Consider the following 18,380-nt stretch of genomic DNA (forward strand, 5'->3'; position numbering starts at 1 on the left):
CACCAGGGCTGTTCAGAGTATAATTTTAAAGTTGAACACAGACGTAACATTGTTGCAAGTGGAATGTATTTGTCAAGCTTAACAGGGAATGAAAAAGTTGTAAGAAGGAAGCCAGAGAGAGAAACCTCATCCCTCCCACCTGCCCCGGGGGCCAGATGCTCACTCGGTGGCTGCCACGTGGGGACCTGGGAAAATAGGCAAAAAGCAAGGTCCCAAACTGCATGGCTCCAAGGCTGGCCACAGACCTGCTCTGCAGCCCCAGGCGCTGCAGGGGAGCAGGACTGTTTCTCCTTTGTTCTCCTTATCGCTGAAACCGCCTCCGTCTCAGCTTGTTTCCACAAGTCTGAGAGCCGAGGAAGTTCAGGTGCCCAGAACCACTGTGTTCCTTTCAAAGGGACATTCCTTCCTTTCTGTGAGTCTATCTGGGAGGGAAAGGACAGTGAGTCCAGATGGCCCCAGGAGCTTGGGAAGGCGAGCGAAAGCGGCTGTGGTCCTCGGCAGCGGGCCACCTGTGCTCTCCCAGCGTTCTCGCAGCCATGACCTTGGCCTCTGCCCTCTTTAAGTCCCATGGAAGTGTCAAGAGCACCGTGTACAAATGCCCAGGGTCCCGGGAGACCACTCTGTTGCAGCCACTGTGGCGGTCAGTGAGGAGCTAATGGCTTTGCTTATCTGTGGTTTTATCTTGGTAGCGGCCTGTGTCCCACAGACCAACAGAAAAGGAACGAAAGAGCAGCTGGGGGGTGGGGGGGAGGAAAGGAAACCTCGTAATTTTATTTTATGGTGAGCTATTGAAAATAATAAGAACTCGGGGGCCGCATTGCATCAGCCGGAAGAGAAGTGACGAGCAGTCTGGAACTTGTCCTTTTTTACGGCTGTCACGTTTGCAGCTATATTCTTGTCTGAGATCTTTAGGATCACGTAACAAAAGACTAAAGTGAGCCTGTAAGCTTACACCCAAAACACCAGTGTCTGTTTGTTCATTCACTGGATCTTTACCGATGACCTATCGGAGGATTAGAACCGCTCTGCCCCTCACCCTTGCAAACTCCATAGGCTGTTATAGGTAGACGACAAAATCCAAATAGCACTCAACACAGAAAACCTGATGGGCGCTGTTGGCAGCAGAAATCTCCTCGGGTTAGAGACAGGGTCCGTCTTAGGAGGAGGCAGTGTCTGAGAAGGGCCTGGAAGGAGCAGGGCATTTTACAGACCACTGAGGTGGGCAGGGGGCCTGGGGCACAGATGGGACAGGAGGTGGGGCGTGTGTCTGGAAGGGCCCTTGGATCACTAGGAAGTGGGAGGGCAGGGGCGTATTTTAGCAGAAAAACCATCCGAGTGGGGCCTTCAGATGCAGACCTGGGGCTGAGGGGGGCCGCGGTGGGCGCGTGTAGCAGAAAGGCCCCTAGGCATGCAGGCGCAGTTCTAGGAGGAAGCGTGCAGCGGCTGCGTGGGAGGGAATGGGCCTTGATCGTGTCACGCATGGGAACGGAGGTGAGCAAAAGAGGACCTTCGGGACTGAGCTGCGTGGATGGGCAGAGGCTGGGGGAGGAGGCCTTCACATCAGAGTTTCTCTGACTCAGCATTAGAAGGCACAGGCTGTTTTCTTCTGAGTGGGAGGAAGAGAAAAAGGAAGGACGATGGAGACAGAAGCAGACCGCAGGTCAGACAGGTGAACAGCACACGCCTCGGGGTTGGAGGAGGGAAGATGGAGGCAGGTGTGTGCGGGGGGGTGGGGGTGGGGTGTCCAAGGAGGTGCCGCAAGGCTGTCTGCGGCCAGAGGGGGCGATACCGTCCAGGGAGAGACGCACTGGGCCTCTGCGCAGGGGGCTGAGAAGCCACCTGCAGGTAAGTGGCCAGCAAGGCTGGGGGAGTTCCTGACCAAGGGAGGGCGAGGGCCCTGGTGGCGGGAAGGTCCAAGAGGCCTTCCCGTGGGCTTTTTTAGCAAACCTGAGGGAATGGAATTGAGAATACAAAGAACAGCATGGCGAGTGGGTGTAGGCTTATTTTAAAAGGAGAAATTAAAAGTGTCGGGGGGGGGCTGATGGGGTAGCAGGGGAGTAGAAAGGGATGCGGGGTGCGGGGGGGGGTCAGCCTGGAGAGACGGGAGGGAGATGCCAACACCAGAGGGGGGAGCCTAAGGCCAAGGGGGTGTCTGTGGAGGGGTTGCGGCCCAACAGGGGGGAGCAGAGGAAGGACCCCGTGTTCCTGCACCAGCAGAGAACACAGGCCTGCAGGGCCGGGTGACCGTGGGCCGTGTTTCAGAGCCCAGCCCATGGAGGCAGGGGCTGCCCATGAGCTCCAGGAGGGCTCCAGGAGGGCAGGGGGCAGCCTTGGGAGAAGGAGTTTGAGGCACCAGGAGGCCGGGTATGAGTGGGGGGACTTCTACCTGAGAATGTTCGCATTAGCACTGGAGGGGTGACAGGACTTCAGTTACTGCCTTCGGATGGGAAACTGGAAGCTGAGAGAAGAAAGTCCTGGTGTCTGAAGGTGGTCGGGGGTGGCGCAGCGGGGGGGGGGGGGGGGGTTGAGGCCACGTGTAGGCTTTCAACTGGAAAACACTCCCCTGGGGGCACCTGGGTGGCTCAGTCGGTTGAACGTCTGCCTTCAGCTCGGGTCATGATCCCGGGATTCCAGGATCGAGCCCCGCATTGGGCTCCCTGCTCAGCGAGGAGTCTGCTTCTCCCTCTCCCTCTGCCTGCCACCCAACAGATAAATAAATAAAATCTTATAAAAAACAACCACCCCCAAACAAAACATTTCCCTGCTCTGCTCCTGTTTGGGGAACTTACTGCTGGCACACTAGCTCATATTTCGTAATTTCTATCAGGGCACCGTCTCCCCTGATTCTGTGCATACTGGCATACTTGAAATGCATGGCGTCTTAGAAAGGTCCCCAGAGCTCAGGCACAGGCCTGAGTGCACACGCCCATGGCTCTGGGCAGCCTGGGACATGGCCTGGTGGGGGAGTGGCCGCCAAGGCCCAGAGCGAGGGCCCGCGGCTGCCCTGTCCCTGGCAGAGTGTTTCCTTAGCAGAAGTCACCAGCGAGCCCTGGCTTGTGGGTGGCCGCACCGGCGTCTCCACACTTACTTTAGTTCTTTCTTCACTTCTTCATAGTCAGCCTGTCCTTTGAGTTTTTCTTCCAGTTGCTGAAAACAGAGGAATTTTATTAGTGGCTGTGTCTGCAACGGGTTGATGGACCTCGCTACGAAGCAAATATTTGTGACCCTCTACCCCCTACCCCCAAATCCGTGTGTTGCATCCCAACCTCCAGGGTGACAGTGTTAGGAGGTGTGGCCTTTGGGGGCAACTGGGTGACCGGGAGGGGGAAGCCCCATGGATGAGATCAGTGCCCTCGGCACAGAGACCCCACGGCGCACCCCAATGTGAGCGGGCAGGGTGGGAAAGCAGACACTGGTCTGGGAATCAGGAAGGGAGTCCTCAGCAGACATGGAATTTGCTAGTACCCTGATGTTGGACTTCCCAGCCTCCAGAACTGTGAGAAATACAAGTTTTTTGTTTAAACCGCCCAGGTCACGACATCCTGTTATGGCACCAGGACAGCCTTCACGGACTCCAGTGCCTAGAGAACGCTCAGCTGTCCCTGAGAGGAAACGCAAACGTGTTGAAGTGAATGGTGCCAACGTGCAGGGTTGCTTTCTTGACCTTCACGCTTCTGGTCTGGCGTGAGTGTGGGCGTGAACAAGTGTGAATGTGCACAAACACACAGGTGTAATATCAAACCTAACCAAAGTAGAACAGAGCTTTACCAAAGTGGAAAACAGAATGAGAGAAGGCCATTTTGTATGAAATACCATGAAATGGCAAACAGAGCGAAGAGAAGTGCTCAGCACTTTCACATCAGCGTGTGGCTTTTCACAAGATACGTTAGGCTAGCTGACATGTGCAGTCAGTTGTCAACACCTTTGGTGGGACCCTGCTAACAAGAGGTACAAGCCCTTTGTCATTGAGTGTTGGCATCAGATAGGCATCGTGGAAAAAGCATTTGCATCTTCAGATCCGCACTGCCCCCCCCACCCCCCCAACCCAGACATGGGCACTTTAGGAGCGGAGGCCCGGTGAGCTGGGTGGTCTTTTTGTCTGAGTTCCGCGGGAGGGCCCTTGCAGGGCACCTGGCCAACAGGGCCAAGATTGGGCACAGTCAACTGACTCCCTGGCCCTCGAATGCCCTTCAGAGGGGGAATGAGACAACACGCACCCTGGCTATGAGATGCTCTGTGAGCTGACGGGGCCCTGATGTGGCTGGTTTGTGCAGTGCTCTGTGGGGCTTTCTTGCTAGGAGGGGCCTCTGGCTTTGGGTGGTCAGCAGAGGATGCTCCCTTCTGCAAGAGTGTTTGGACTAGTCTGCTCTCGACCTCCTTTCGTCGAAGGGGAAGGGAATAAGGCCGCCTCATATAAAACACAAAGACTCGGCCAGGACGGGAGATGGCTGACGATTTAGCATGTTTCCAGGCCTGGGGTGAACAAATTCCAAGTCCCGAATCCACAGCGCTCCCAGTTGCCTTTTTAGGTAGTGCTTGGCCAGCCATGGCTACAGCCACAGTTTAAGGATGAGTGAGAATGTTCTAGAATTTGGGGAGGAGATGCCCATCTAGCCCATCAGGCTTGATGCTCACCTGAATCTCAACCTGCCCGCTGTTAAGAGAATTTTAGCTCATCTTTTCCTATCGCCTTTGTTGGCAAATTCTTGGGTGTATTTCCATCGTGTAAAAGTGCGCTGCCCTCGTTCCTTTTTATGACCTCTTGCCAACTTTATATATCATGATGGTTTCTCATCGTAATCAAACGGGGGGTGGGGTGGGTAGCATGCACTCATTTTCCAACAAGAGTCTCCGAAGGTGCTCTCGAAGAAGTGATTACTTCGTTCTCCCTACAGTCGTGTGTCAGTCATCCCAAACAAAAGACGATCGGGTCCCACCGGGATGCAAAGCACCTTTTAGGCTGTGCAATTCACGGACGCCGGCTATGAACACATTAAACTTGCTCGTGTTCAGGAGACAGGAGGGAGGGCAGCGAGACAGGAAAATCCGGAGCACTGTAGAAGCCAGCAGGGCACTGAACCTGGAGTCAGGTCCGTCACGTAGGAGCGGGACACCTTGGGGCATGGTAGTCAGTTTCATCTGTGAAATACGCAAGGGCAGCAATGACCCCCAAAGGGCTGGGGGAAGGAGCACAGGGCCAGGTCCTGGTGTGGATGTGGCACCACGGGGCCTCTGATGTGGGGCTGTCACCACTGCCAAGTCTCCCAGGGAGTATGGCTTTGCAGACCTGTGAGGGGCCCTAATGAGAAGGTTTTAGGACTGGAGTCCTGTCACTTGGTCGGATGTACGGTTTTCGCTGAGGACTGAATTGTCTGCTGAAACTTCCGCCACCTACCCGGGGGCAGCTTAATCGAGAAGAACCCCAAGACTGCTTCTGTAAACCTCTGATGTTCGTTTCTTGGGGCAGACAACAGGATGCAAAGCCTGTCCGGACCTGTGAGCACTGTGAGCCTGTCCTCACCAACGTCTCCGGGGAGTCTGATTACCCAGAGCCACACTCCGTCCTCTGCTTGAGTCTTTGACCAGAGACTCCTTGCTGGGTGCCTAAAAAGTCTAGCTTCAAAAACTCTCCACCTGGAAAGGGCAACAGCTCCATCTTTTGTCCTCTGGGGAGAAAGGCTCCTCCCAGATTTCTCGAGTATTCCTTGGCTGGGCCAGATTTGGTGCTGGGGTCTAGGCCCCAAACACGATCTCACTTCACTGCTGCACCATCTCTGCAGAGGTGGCTGTGTGCCCACAGAAAGAAAACAAATCACCGAGTTCTACAATCAGATCGCGCTTGAGCGGGAGGCCACCCCTGCCTCCCCCTGCAATTCCAGGAGGAACTGACGTGTGCGGAGGCCAAGCCAGGTGCTCACTGGAGACCTGGGCTCCAGAGCCCGACAGATCAACCAAGGCCTTGGCTCTGCTACTTAGTTGCAGGGTGACCTTGAACAAGACACTGAACTTCTCTGAGCCTCAGTTTATTCATCTATAAAATGGGGATAATGGCACCCACGGTACGGTGCTTTGGTGAGGTCCGGATAGAATAATGCTCACGGAATGAGCAGCACACGACCAAGCACTCTGGAGATGGGGGTTGGTTACTGTTACTGGTGTTATTAGGACTTTATCCCTGGCGGGTGGTATCGGATAGGACTGTATGATTTTGGAAGGGGCTCTCTGATTCTGAATCCAGGGGCTCTGTTTATGAAGTTCTCCACTTCCTAACGGGCTTAGGCTGTTGGGCCTCATGCTCCTCCCCTGGACAATGGGGAGAGTAAGAAAATGGGTTCCCAAAGACAGGACCGTCGCAGGGTGTAGGTCCCATCCATTTAGCAATACAGAGCACACACGTGGTCCTCGGAGCTCAGCAGGTGCTCAGCAAAAGGATCTTGAGTTGCTAGAAGAATTATCCATACGAAGTTCTTAAAGTGCTCTAGGGCTACTAACTCATGGGACCCCTGGCAGGAAGACTGATGCAGAGACCCTCGGAAAGGGCTTTCTTCTGGGCAGCACAGCAGGGGGCAGGGCGGTAATACATCCTTACCACCAAACAGATGGTGGGCCGGGGAGGGGACCCCGCTGCCGTGTGCAGATGCCTCTACCTTTCCCCCCAGATGGTCAGAGACAGGCTTCCAGCAGCGTTCTCTGAAGTCCAACAGTTCAGGCTTGGGGCAGTGGTGTGTGACCCCGTGCCTTCACGGGAACCCCTGGGCTGAGGGGCCACCAGCCGAGAATGGGGATGTGTGACTGGGCTCCCTGCTCTGGGGGAGGGGGGTCTGACACCCCGCCCCTTGGGCTGACATGTCATCCTGAGGTCCTGGCTGCACCCTCCTTTACCTGCATGGGGAACCCATTTGGTCTCCATGGTTCCTTGGTGAGAGGTAGCAGGCATGTAAATTAGGATCTACTGATGCCGGGCATGTTCTGGGGGCAGGGGAAGCCCAGGGGGCCCACGTGGGCCCCGTGCACACACGGTCAGACTGTGACAGGGGAGTGATGGTTATCCTGGAGGGCTCGCCACAGGCTGGAGAAGTGTGACCCCGGACAGTGAAGGGGGATCCCCAGGAAGGCAGTCCTATCAGAGGTCACTTCCAATTTCCCCGAGCTGTGATCCAGGTGTGAGCCAGGCAGCCGCCTCCTTCTCACGGAACGGTGCCGTCACAGCCCAGGAGGGTCCAGCCTCAATGCTGAGGCTACCGGGACGCTGCCTGCAGGTGGAACACCCGGGTCCGACACGAGGCGGCCAGGGTCCTCCTCACAGATTCCCACAAGTAATCAGCTTCTGAAAGCACTTCTAGTAACATGCCCTGGTTTACAGCTGCCTTGGAAGGGCCTACCTGCGGCCTCCTGCTCCCCACGGAAGCCTCACTCCTTCCTCTCCAAGAATCTGTGCTCACACCATCTTCAAGACCCAGCCGGCACAAGGCTGGGGGAGGCCCGGCCCCGGGCTCTCTGCTATTGGGACGTCTGACGTTCGGGCTCGTTTGTGCGGCCCAGGGTAAGTCTCCTGCCGGGGCACGGGCACGGTGGAGGGACATGCATGGGCCTCTCCTAACCTCAGTAACCTCCTCCTCGAGACCACAAGCATCATCACGGCTGCTCATGTGCTGAGGCTGAGACATCGAGAAGACACTCATTGAAACGAGACTGAAGGCAGCCTCACTGCAGATAGGTTAGGGAACCTATGTATCAAAGAGCCAGCATCCAGAAACAAAGAACTGAGGGAATCTAGAGAAGTGGTCATTCGTTTTTTCCTGGCCCAACCCTCTGAGGAACACAGCGTGCTCCATGGTGGCTCAATAGGACCCACTGAACTGCAGGAGATGGCGGGGGGTGGGGGGTGGGGTGGAGACAGAGAGTGGGGGAGGCCCCTGGAGACAGCCCCCCAGGTGATTCTAATGCACTCCCCACCCCCAGTGGGAAGTACTCATCTTTAGAAAATACCAGTTTCTCCCAATGGGAGATTGGCATTCTTTTAGCTAGCCTTTCTTATAAATAGCCATTTTAAATTGAAGCTATTAGTAGTGTGATTTTCTGAGCTTCAGCAAGTAAAATGCAGGTGACTGCGTAATTACAGGGCCTCTGTACTGAAGGGCTCCAACAGAAGACCACAGAAGAGAGTTATCAAAAAAAAAAAACAGTCTTGTAACGGCAGCCGGGTTATTTCATTAATTACAAATACAGAATTATCCTGTACAAACGGCAACGTGCTTGAGTGCTTGTCAGATTCGGCAGGAAGAAACATCTCCCACTTCTGAGTCTGTTTCCATGTCTATTTAAAGGGGAGGGGAGCACCACTGTATGTGGATAGCGATGTGTTTAGGGTGAACTTGGCTTGAGAAAGTAGAACACGGGGCAAAAGAGACTGGCAGACATCCAACTGTTGATTCATCCTCACGGAATTACCAATCGATCGTCTAGGTGAGGAAACAGTAGTTGCAAGAGATGGAGACTTTCAAGGTGCTGGAGAAAGCAAACCAACGGCCCCCCACAAATATATTCCATTTCAGGGTATGGCACTGAGAAAACCCCAGGAAGCTCAAGAGTAGAGACTCTGCCCTGTGAGATCAACCCCCACGTCTCCTCAGTGACTGTCATCAAGCACATTAGCATTTGTCTCAAAGACCATCGTCAATGTTCACGGCAAAACCACCCCCAGCGCCAAGCAGCGGAGCCGGGCCACAAGCCGCAGCATCCTCAGACGGCGATCCCAGTTTGAGCCCCGCACCATGTATCCCAGCGTCCCCCGGGGCTGAATGACATGGTCCCAGAAGGAAAAGACTGTGGTGGTGGGGGGGCGCGGCTGGGGTGGGAGAGGGAGGAGCAGGAAAGGAAAGCCCCAGGGGAAGTTCAGGTGCCACTCCCGGCCGGAGACCCCCCATTGCAAAAGCATCAGGTTGCCACTTTGATGGGTCTCATTCATAACCTATTTTTCCTAATAACTGCATTGCTGTTTAGTTTAGATTTGAGACTATAAATTATACACATTAGGGGGAAAAAAAAAAGCCCTGGGAAGGTATCTCATTCAATTAACCTTACTCCTTCGGGTGAGGGAGGTAGATGCGCTCGTCTGGGGGAGGCTAATGCCTTTTGTGTGCGGGTTCAATATTGGGGAGATCTTCACTCCTGGTGACAAGGGGTTAAGATAATTAGAATCAGAGAAGTCTTGTTACTAGAGGATATGTTTTGATTATTAGATCAGATGAAGATAAGGGAGCGATAATTTTGGAAGAAGTATTGCCAAATTGTTTCATTAACTGCACCGTATTAAAGAATTCCCCCAAGATACAGATAAAGAACATTAATTTGTAAAACTGCATTTCATTTTTTTTGTGTGTGAAGGCAAACATTAAAACCTTAACTGATTTAGAAGAAATTGCTCCATAATAAAAAATGTAACTTCTATAGCCTCCCTCTCATAGTCAAATGCAGGATGTATCTGAGTCCCCCCTTAACTGTAACAAAGCAGAGAAAGGCAAATTATCTAATAATAATGTCACTGCTGGGGTCAGAAATGGCTGTAACACGAGAAAATTAGATTTAATCTAGAAATAAAAGATGAACGCTGGCACTCACTGGGCAGGCTGATGGGAGAGTAAGAACCATGGGAGAAATAAATGTCATGGTCGATGACAAATGTGTTCACCCTCTCCCCAAAGTCAGCAGGACTGGCTCCTCAGACACTGGAGGAAACCCACCCTGAAGAGGCCAGGAGGAAACCAGGGAGGGAGAGCAGTGGGTGCCCTGGGTCAGGGAGGTCAGGCCCGCGAGCTGCCGACCTGCTGGAAACTCGGCTCAAGGTCAGAAACACGGGCATGCATTGGGAAGGGAAATCTCAGTTTTTTAAAAAAATTAAGATGGGCCTAACTACATTCTGGAATTACTTTACTGAAGAGAAAGTTTTCCTGACATTTTTACAACTGATCTTGATGCACTGTATTTAGTACATGAAGACTGGGCTTGGCTGTCATTCGCACGCTCCGCAAACGGAAGCTGGGTGGGCATCGTGCAGGCTGGGGAGGGATGGCAGAGTGGGGGCCTGCTGGCCTGGGGGCCGGGCCCACACTCTTGCTAGCCCTGTCGCTTATCGTCAAGTAAGACAGCTCCAAAGAGGCCCTTCTGGCCCTGACACGCCGCGAATCTAGGGTGCGAGGACATTCTTCATACCGTGCTGTTACAGGTTGAAAAATCTCTCCCTGCCTTGGGCTCCAGGACCCTGCTTCTAGCTCCCTCACAGAGGTTCAAGGTTGCCCTACTTGCAGTCAATTCCAGACAAGATGCTCTCCGGAAAGGAGCTGGGACGGCACCTGTGAAAGATGCGTCCCGGGGAATCTCATGCCTCCTTATGCTGCCACTGTTCTCACTGGAGGGAAAAACTCTTGCTGATGGTTGGAGCTCAGGCTGAAAAAAACCTGAGCCGTCACTTCTGCATTTAACGTGAGGATGAGTTCTAACCATGACCTGTGCAATCCACAAACGTGAAAGACACTTGTGCAACAGCCAAGGCAGGGCTGACAAGGTGGCTTCTGAGCTAAGGCCTCTTGTGGCGGTCACCACATCCAGCACATGCCCCCAGACAGTGAAGACAGAAGTGACCCCCTGGGCCACCCAGCCCCAGGCTCCTCCAGGGTCACATGTGGAAGAAGGTAGAGGCAGCAGAGGTGTGTGTGTGTGTGCGTCCAGCCCTCCCTCAGCCCGTGGCCTCCACAGCACCCTTACTTTGAGCGTGCTGTTCTTGGCACTCAGCTGCTGCTCGAGCTGGGAGATCTGGCTGGCCGAGTTCTCACGCAGCTTCGTGAGGCTGGCCTGGAGTCTCTGCACGTCCTCTACCAGCTGGGCGATCTCCCGCTCTTTGGCGGCCAACTCAACTTCCAGGCTGGAGCGGGTCAGCACCTCTATGGCCTGCTCCTGCGGAGGAGAAAGGAAATGACAAAACTGCCCTGGCTTTGGGTGGGGCTTGTGTTTATCTGTGCCAGCAATGGAGGCAAGAACGTGCAGGTGGAGTGATGGAGACAGCGCGCTCATGGTGAGACGTTATCTCTTGCCTCTGCTGGGATGGACCTGCCAACACCCTCCCTGCACCACCTTCCCGTCTGCATGGCAAATGCGCCTGGATTTGGCCAATGGACAGTATTTATTGGGTGCACACCAGGAACCAGGCACACTCTGTGAGCACAGGGAGAAGAGTCCCTGTTGTCCCCGGGCATCCAGTCAGGGGGTGGGGCTAGGTAGCTGAGATGCCAAAGCGTGTTGGGCCCCAACTGTGCCACCCCGAAACTGAAGCGGGGGAGGGACATGGGGTCAGACTTGGGTGAGCCTGTGGGGTTTTAAGAGGATGTTCAGGAGAAGCCTCATTGAGATGGTGACACCTGAGCCACCATCTGAAGGTGACAGAAAGGGTCTTGCTGCGTGCTGGGGGTGCCAGTGGGGCAGGCTCTGAGGAGGTCCCCTGGAAGCTCTGAAGCATTGGGATTTTCTATCCCAAGATGCAATGCAACATCCCTTTGGTTCACTACTGCGTTATCCAGAGGCTGGGACGGTGTCTGACCAACTGATTCTCAGTCAACATTTTAAAAAAGAGCTAAAAGACGTGGAAGAATGCATTTGGTGCTTCTCTGCTTAGGAACGCTTATGATAACTGATGTTGTTAAAAACTTACTGCCCACCCCCCAATTTGCTCATTTTGGAAAATACGCAGAATAGGAAAGAAGGTATTACTAAAAAAAAAAAAAAAAAAAAGAAGAAGAAGAAGAAGAAAAAGAAGTCAGTTCTACTTCCCAAGGACTAAAGCTGTACTTTATCCAAGTTTTAAAAGGAACTCTGGCTCCTGAAGGACTCTGGAAGCTTTTCTGGCGGTGGCTGCACTTCTTCTGGGCATGGCCAGGGGACAGGGTCGAAGGAAAGGACACACTAGTCTCTGTGACAGCAGAGACCTGGGGGCAGCTCAGGCTACAGGGTGGGGTGTCATCACCCTCACTGTCATGCCCCCCTTCACCCCCAGAAGCACCCCAATTCATGTCTTGCTCTTGCCCATACTGGCAGCCAGGCACGATGTGCTTGTCATAGGGTTCTCATGCTGGGGGGCAGCTAGTCATCAGGGAAGCAATTTTTCACTTCTCCCCGCTGTGAAATTAAGGACCTGATTGTTTAAGAACGTAAAGCTCTGCGTGCAAAGGAGTGACTCCTTTCTGTTCCTTAGGTTTGTACTCTCTTGGAAAGTAAGGCCTTCATTCTTCCTGAGCCCTGGCAGACACGCACGTGGCCCCGGCAAGCATCTTCCTGCCTGCTTCTTTAAAAGGCACATGCTGTCCAGATCAGTTCTGTTCAGAGTGTGCTCCCCGAACTGGCGCCAACTCACAAAATGTTGCCGGTACACAGGGAGACAAGCCCGGAACGGGAGAGCGAGCATTTAGAAACTTTCCTAGCAATTCAACGTTGCTGTGACGTGTTTACTGTCTTTTGTAAAATGACCAGTCTGCAACAGATCGGGAATTAACAACAAAACCAAACCCACCCTTGACCTCCGAGCATGTGGAAAGCCCCGCTCTCGGCAGGAGCCACGGGAACCTGAGATCAGTCCTCCTGGTCGTGCCAGGAGTTAGTGCCTAACTCCACATTAGTGAGAGAAGCATGTGGAAGTGAGCTGTGAGGAGGGAAGGGGGTAGAAGGGCCGGTGGGCCTTGTCAGGAGGGTGGCGAGAGGTGCCCGCACTTGTGGTGGCGGGCCTGGGGGAGCAGGGAGGGGACATGATGAGAGGGATATCCAGGGAGGTCGGTCTCATGGGGGGGGGGGCAGAGATTGAGCTGTGTTATCTCATTTTAACTTATTTATCAATTTTCCAACCTGAGGGATGCCAGCCATAATAATGGTGTCTAGTGCTCTCTGGGAGAGTCTGTATAACGAGCCAGATGGGGAGCTGGGGCTCTACACGGGCAAGTGCAAGTTGAATATACCAGGGATAAGTGGTTCAAATGATATGTGTAGAAACAGCAGCCGGCAGTGCTGAGCCTGGACTCAGGATGGGGACCTGGGGGCAGGCAGTCCCAGAAAGCCATCTGCTCAACCTCAGGGGCCTGGAGTTGGCCTGGCCCCACGCCGGCCGTGTGACCTTGGGCACTTCAACGGACTCTCAGGCACCCAAGCCGACCTCCTCATTCATAACACAGCCAAAGCCATTTGTGTCTTACGTAACCTCCAAGAGATGAGATCATCCACCCAAAAGCAGTAAGACCTTGGAAATGAGACAGAAAAGGTCATTCTACTCAAAGCCCAAATGGGGCTCACTTCCTGGCTGTTCCATCACAAAGACACGCAGGAGATAAGGCAGAACCAGACAAGGGCCCAGGAGGTGATCAAGGGGCAGGGGGTGGAAGGAGGTCTGGGCCTGGGTCTCAGCGCCTGGGCAACAAGCTAGAAAGGAAGTTGTGCAACACAGTGAGCACGGGCTGAGACGAGGGGCGCTCTACACAACTGCGGGAAGGTCAGTGTCAGGCACTTGCGATGCTCTTGTGATCACTGCCAGGAAGTGAAATGTACGATTCAAAGAGGGTCAGGACTGCTGGCTCCCGCGTGTCTCTCTGGGCCTCAATTCAGCTGTACCTGAAACACTTGGGGGCTTTAGAAAATACATGGGTTCTGGGCCCTCCCTTGGAGACTGAGGCTCAGGGTCAGGACTCTGGCTGGGATAAGCCTCTGAAGGAAGGAACAGAACTGACTTCCCACAGTGGGCACCAGACCCAAGTCTGTCCCAGCAGGGATAGTCCCATGGCTCCAGGCTTCCAAGACCTCTAGGGGCTCCTACACTATTCATGGGTGCCAGGTTCCGGGGGGGGGGTGGGGCCTCTGATGGCTCAGGAGCCAGGACAGGATGTGTGAAGATGCTCTGCAGAGTCTGAAAACATGGTAAAAGCAAAAGGAAGGCCTTAAGATGATGACAGTCCAAAGGGAAAAATGAATGTAAAAGCAGAAGTTACTGAAGTAGGACTTCACTGAATTTTGTCCCTTTGAACCCTGTTCACCACCCCTCCCTCCCAAGCTGCGTGCATCTGAGTCCTCCAATGGAGACCAGCACGCCCAGGCCGAGATAAGCTACGTAATGACCTCTTTTATCCTGCAGCCATTTCCGTAGCAAATATGGATGAGATGTAACAGTATGACTCGAAACAGGGAAAAAAAAACCTTACATGAAATGATGGTGCGCCTAGGGCCCCAGACTCAGAGAGATACCTTACTTATATTTATCCCAGCGGTGGAAAGACGAGGGCACGGGGACCTCAGTTTCACTTTCTTACTAACCCCCTGTGTTTCTGCCAACACCAAGTAGCCAGGGTAGGCTGATTCCATCTGGTGGACTTACCCGGTAGGGTTGCCTGATATACAGGCATGTTTCCTAATATTATGGTTTGTTTAGGTTCAAGGGGTGGCCTGGTGTGGTGCACCAGAGCCCTGAACTAATATTTGTCTATAAATACTCGACAGAGGACCTGCATATGTCCTGTCTCATTCAACGCACACGAAGGAGAGTAGGCTCGATGGAGGGGGGGAAAGAGTGTGTTACGGAGTAAGACAACTTAGGACCAAACTGCAGCTTGATCAGGTTTGAGCTGTGTGACCTTGGGTAGTAAATAACTTCTCTGAGCCTGTTACCTTACTTGTAAAACGAGGATAATAAACCCTACCTCTAACGACAGCGGTGTCTCAAGGCATAAAGGAGACAACCAGATCAAGCCCCACCCCAGCCCCCACCATAGAGCAAGAGCCTGCTGAGAGGTGGCTCGCCTTTCACGACTGGCGATTCCGTTAAGACACCCAACGGATCGGTTTTGGCTTTTGCTCCATCTATAGACTCCACTGTTCCTCTGCCGAGTCCTGCCAGCCAAGCCCAACAGACATTTTCCCGCTGGCCTAGTTTCCTATGTTTGCTCCCCGACTGGCTGGAGCTGGAGCTGGAGCTACTGGGAACGCAGGCCCAGGGGGGAGGCCTGGCAGCGCTGCTCTCGGACGACTGAACCGGCGCCACGTAAACACTGCACTTAGCCCATGATGAAGTGTTTAAGCGCCTCGAGGACCCACAACTTACTCTACCTACAAAAACATTCATTTCCTTCTGAAATGTTTTGGTTGCTGCAGTCTCGGATGGTGCCAGAAATCCTTTCAATCAAAAACATTTAGCTCGGGAGCCCCGTGCAGACACATGAGGATGGACGGCTTTCTCTCGAGAACCCCAGGCGACCACAGAGGCCAGGAGAGAAGCTGAAATGACTCCTTCCTCGAGGGCTTCCTCCCGCCTCAGCTATGGTGCCGGGTCCCGTGCACACACGCTTGGATGAAGGGACAGTGACAGAGCCAAGGGGATGTTTCAGGTACAATGAATAGCAGAGTCCATGAAGTTGTGATGGCTCCTTAAATGGAAATTTTTTCTCTGTACCCTGAAACAATCATGTTTTCTTGAGTGTTCATTAATTAATTAATGAACTAATTATTTTTAAAATGTGATGTTAACTTAAGGACAGAAAACGAAAAATCCGTTCTTCAAAAGAGGTCCTCACACTAAAACTCTGCTTCAGATTCGCTCCTGGGGAATAATTTTAAGAAGTCCCAGTTGCGTCCTGGCTTGGCCACTGGGGCCAAGCGTACTGGGGCCAAGCGTTCTGGGCCCACAGGTTTACATTCTGGAACTTTCACTTTGTCATCTAGGGCACCTACAAGCACAATTCACCCACCAGAGGCCACGGGAGCTGGAGGGCCCTGGGGGCCACTCACTCCTACTCTGCACATAGGAAACTGAGGCTGCCCAAGTTTGACTACCTGAGGTCTGTGGGCAAACAGGTGACGAGCTGAGCTTTGCACCCATGGCTCCCGGATCAGAGATGGTGAGGCCAACCGCAGTAAGTTAAGTGCTGAGGTTGAATGACATGGATTTGAGGTCAAGCCTTGCTCTAAGTGCTTTGCTTGGAAGAAGTTCCAGAACTCTTACAACACGCATGATGAAACCCGGGCCCAGGTAAGTCAAGCTACCCGCCCCAAGTCATGCAGCGCTGGGGTCTGACCCCAGGGGCGTGGCTCTAATATCCAGGTTTTAACTCCGCGCTGCCCCATGTCACTGCATGGCGCTCAAGGCAGGAGCCTGGAATCTCCAAGTCAAAGCTGCCTCGATTGAGCTGGGAAAGTTCCGTCTAAGAGCAATTTTTATTCATCTCAAGAAAAATCAAGAGGCATACAAAGGAATAAGATGTGTGCCTCCTTCCGAATGTTGGCACTTGCAATGAGTCTGCTACCATCTAGGCTTGGAGCCGGTTATCGCTTTATTCCATCTTTGGCCTGCCCCGCTCATCATCAACTGCTTTCTCACGTTGGAAGGACGTATCGAGGTGGAGACCAAACCTCCAATTTTCCGGTGTAATTTTGGTAAGGCTCCCGCCTCACACGCCCACCCTCTGCCAGCCGTCTCCCCACGGGCCTAGCCGGGAGGGCCCTCTCTTTCATGAGGAGATCCCCTGCCTCAGCCTCCACGTCGGGCGGGCGACACGCCGACCACTTAGCATCGATGCCCCATTGGCAAAACTCTTCCTCTGACTGTTACAGGTCCCATCCCCAGACAGAGTCCCCACAGGGCCGGGCTACCCACCACGTCCGGCGCCTTCTGGATCTGCGAGGCCAGCTGGAGAGAGTGGTTGGCCGACGAAAGCTGCTCCCTCAAAGTCTCCGCCTCTCTCTGAGCCACCTCTGCCCTCTGAAGGAAATGAAAAGTGTGAGAGAGAAAGTACATTCAGTTTAACAACTGACAATTATTACAAGAACATTCATCAATTCATGCCTGACTGACTATAATTGATTTTCCTAAACACTCAACCTAATAAATGCTAGAAAAAAAACATAGAATGTGATGGATTTTTATTTTAAACAGTACAAGGAAGAAATAATTGAGCGATTATGACAGTAATTTAACGCTAGGAGCAAGGAATCCCCTGCTGATACTAATGCTCCGGCCCACTGAATTTCCCAGACTGAATAAATACAAGTGGAAATAGAGTCTTTTGATTCAATTTCTTTCTATTCTCATAGACCAAGAAGATTTTATTGCAGGATTACTCCTGGGAGTAATTCTCACGGGTAAACAGTGAATTAAAGACACTTTGGCCATTCTCTTCCTAAAGACGTGCACAATGTTGTGGTTGTTTTCCTTCAGCAAGTATTTCCATAAACGTACGGGGTGTAAATGCTGCCTCTTTTGTGACGGCCAGGCTTATTTCAACATATTTAACCCTTCACCTGACCAAGTTCTCTGACGCCGACACTGGCCCTTGCAGCCAGCCAGCCAGGCTGACCAGGGGGCCAGAGGCGGGAGCGCGGCCGGGCCCGCTGGGGGCAAGGGGGTGCGGAGCCCACTGCAGGAAGGGGGCCAAGGAGAAAAGGGGGCAAGCTTCCACTCTTTGCGTGTCATTCCCGAATGGGAAAACCAATACCACTGGATGGTAACACACGATTTCCCACCCAGGCGGTGAGACTGGGACACGCTGGTGACCACTGCCCAAGAGGGCACCGTGGTGCAGTGGGCGGAAGAGCGGGGTCAAGCGACCTCTGCCCAACAAGCTTCTTCCATCCCCCCCAGAATAGGGACATAGTCACCTAGTCACCTTCTCAGGGACCCCGCAGGGATCAGCCTCCGCAGGAGTGCCCTGCACACAGGACCCATTCGCATGCGTTTTACTACCGGGCTCGTCCTGCCTTTACAGTTATGACGGGGACGAAACTCTAGGAGGGCTGGGGAATGGCAGCACTGGGCACAGGGCCCAGAAGTCGCGCGCTGCTCTTTCCATCAGGCTCACACTGCACCAAGAGAAAAGATGGATGAGGAGAGCCTGGCTGTCGTGTGTCTTCTTCTTCTTAAGATTTTTATTTATTTGACAGGGAGAGAGCGTGACCACAAGCAGGGGCAGTGGGAGAGGCAGAGGCAGAGGGAGAAGCAGACGCCCCGCGGAGCAGGGAGCCCGATGCGGGACTCGATCCCAGGACCCTGGGATCAGGACCCGAGCCGAAGAAAGACGGTTAACGGACTGAGCCACCCAGGCGCCCCCTGTCGGCTAATTGCTAAGAAAGGACTGAAGAAGAGAAATAAGAAGTGAGCCTGCCCGGTACTTCTAGATCAATCTAGCTGGCTGAGGAATGGGTTTGGCAGCCTTGAGCGATTCTGCCGCAGGACAAATTAGGGTGTTTCTAACAGCAATTACTTCTGCCCAGGGTAGTGCTGGTGGCTGCCCGCCCTGCTTCTCCAGGGGCGCTTGGAAGCTCACTCCATCTAATTCGCACGGTGCCTGGCCAGGCCTGTCTGTGCT

The 18,380-nt window shown here is 53.4% G+C and overlaps 1 protein-coding gene across 6 annotated transcripts in view; it reads right to left on the minus strand.

The window, feature by feature from the left end:
• CUX1 (cut like homeobox 1) overlaps nt 1-18,380 on the minus strand; it is a 350,704-nt gene that overhangs the window by 69,838 nt on the left and 262,486 nt on the right. For 4 of the 6 annotated variants that reach the window (XM_028110255.2, XM_028110254.2, XM_028110252.2 and 1 more), the window contains exons 10-12: nt 16,673-16,777; nt 10,765-10,953; nt 3,089-3,147 (exon numbers count right to left, since the gene is read on the minus strand). In XM_028110255.2, the coding sequence (XP_027966056.1) occupies nt 3,089-3,147; nt 10,765-10,953; nt 16,673-16,777 (353 nt within the window). The remainder of the gene's footprint in view (nt 1-3,088; nt 3,148-10,764; nt 10,954-16,672; nt 16,778-18,380) is intronic. The other 2 variants (XM_028110256.2, XM_028110251.2) reach the window with 1 other exon arrangement.

The sequence above is a fragment of the Eumetopias jubatus genome, unplaced genomic scaffold, assembly GCF_037043125.1.
Source record: "Eumetopias jubatus isolate StellerSeaLion01/CBP00866 unplaced genomic scaffold, mEumJub1_p1.0 scaffold_12, whole genome shotgun sequence".
Classification (NCBI taxonomy): domain Eukaryota; kingdom Metazoa; phylum Chordata; class Mammalia; order Carnivora; family Otariidae; genus Eumetopias; species Eumetopias jubatus.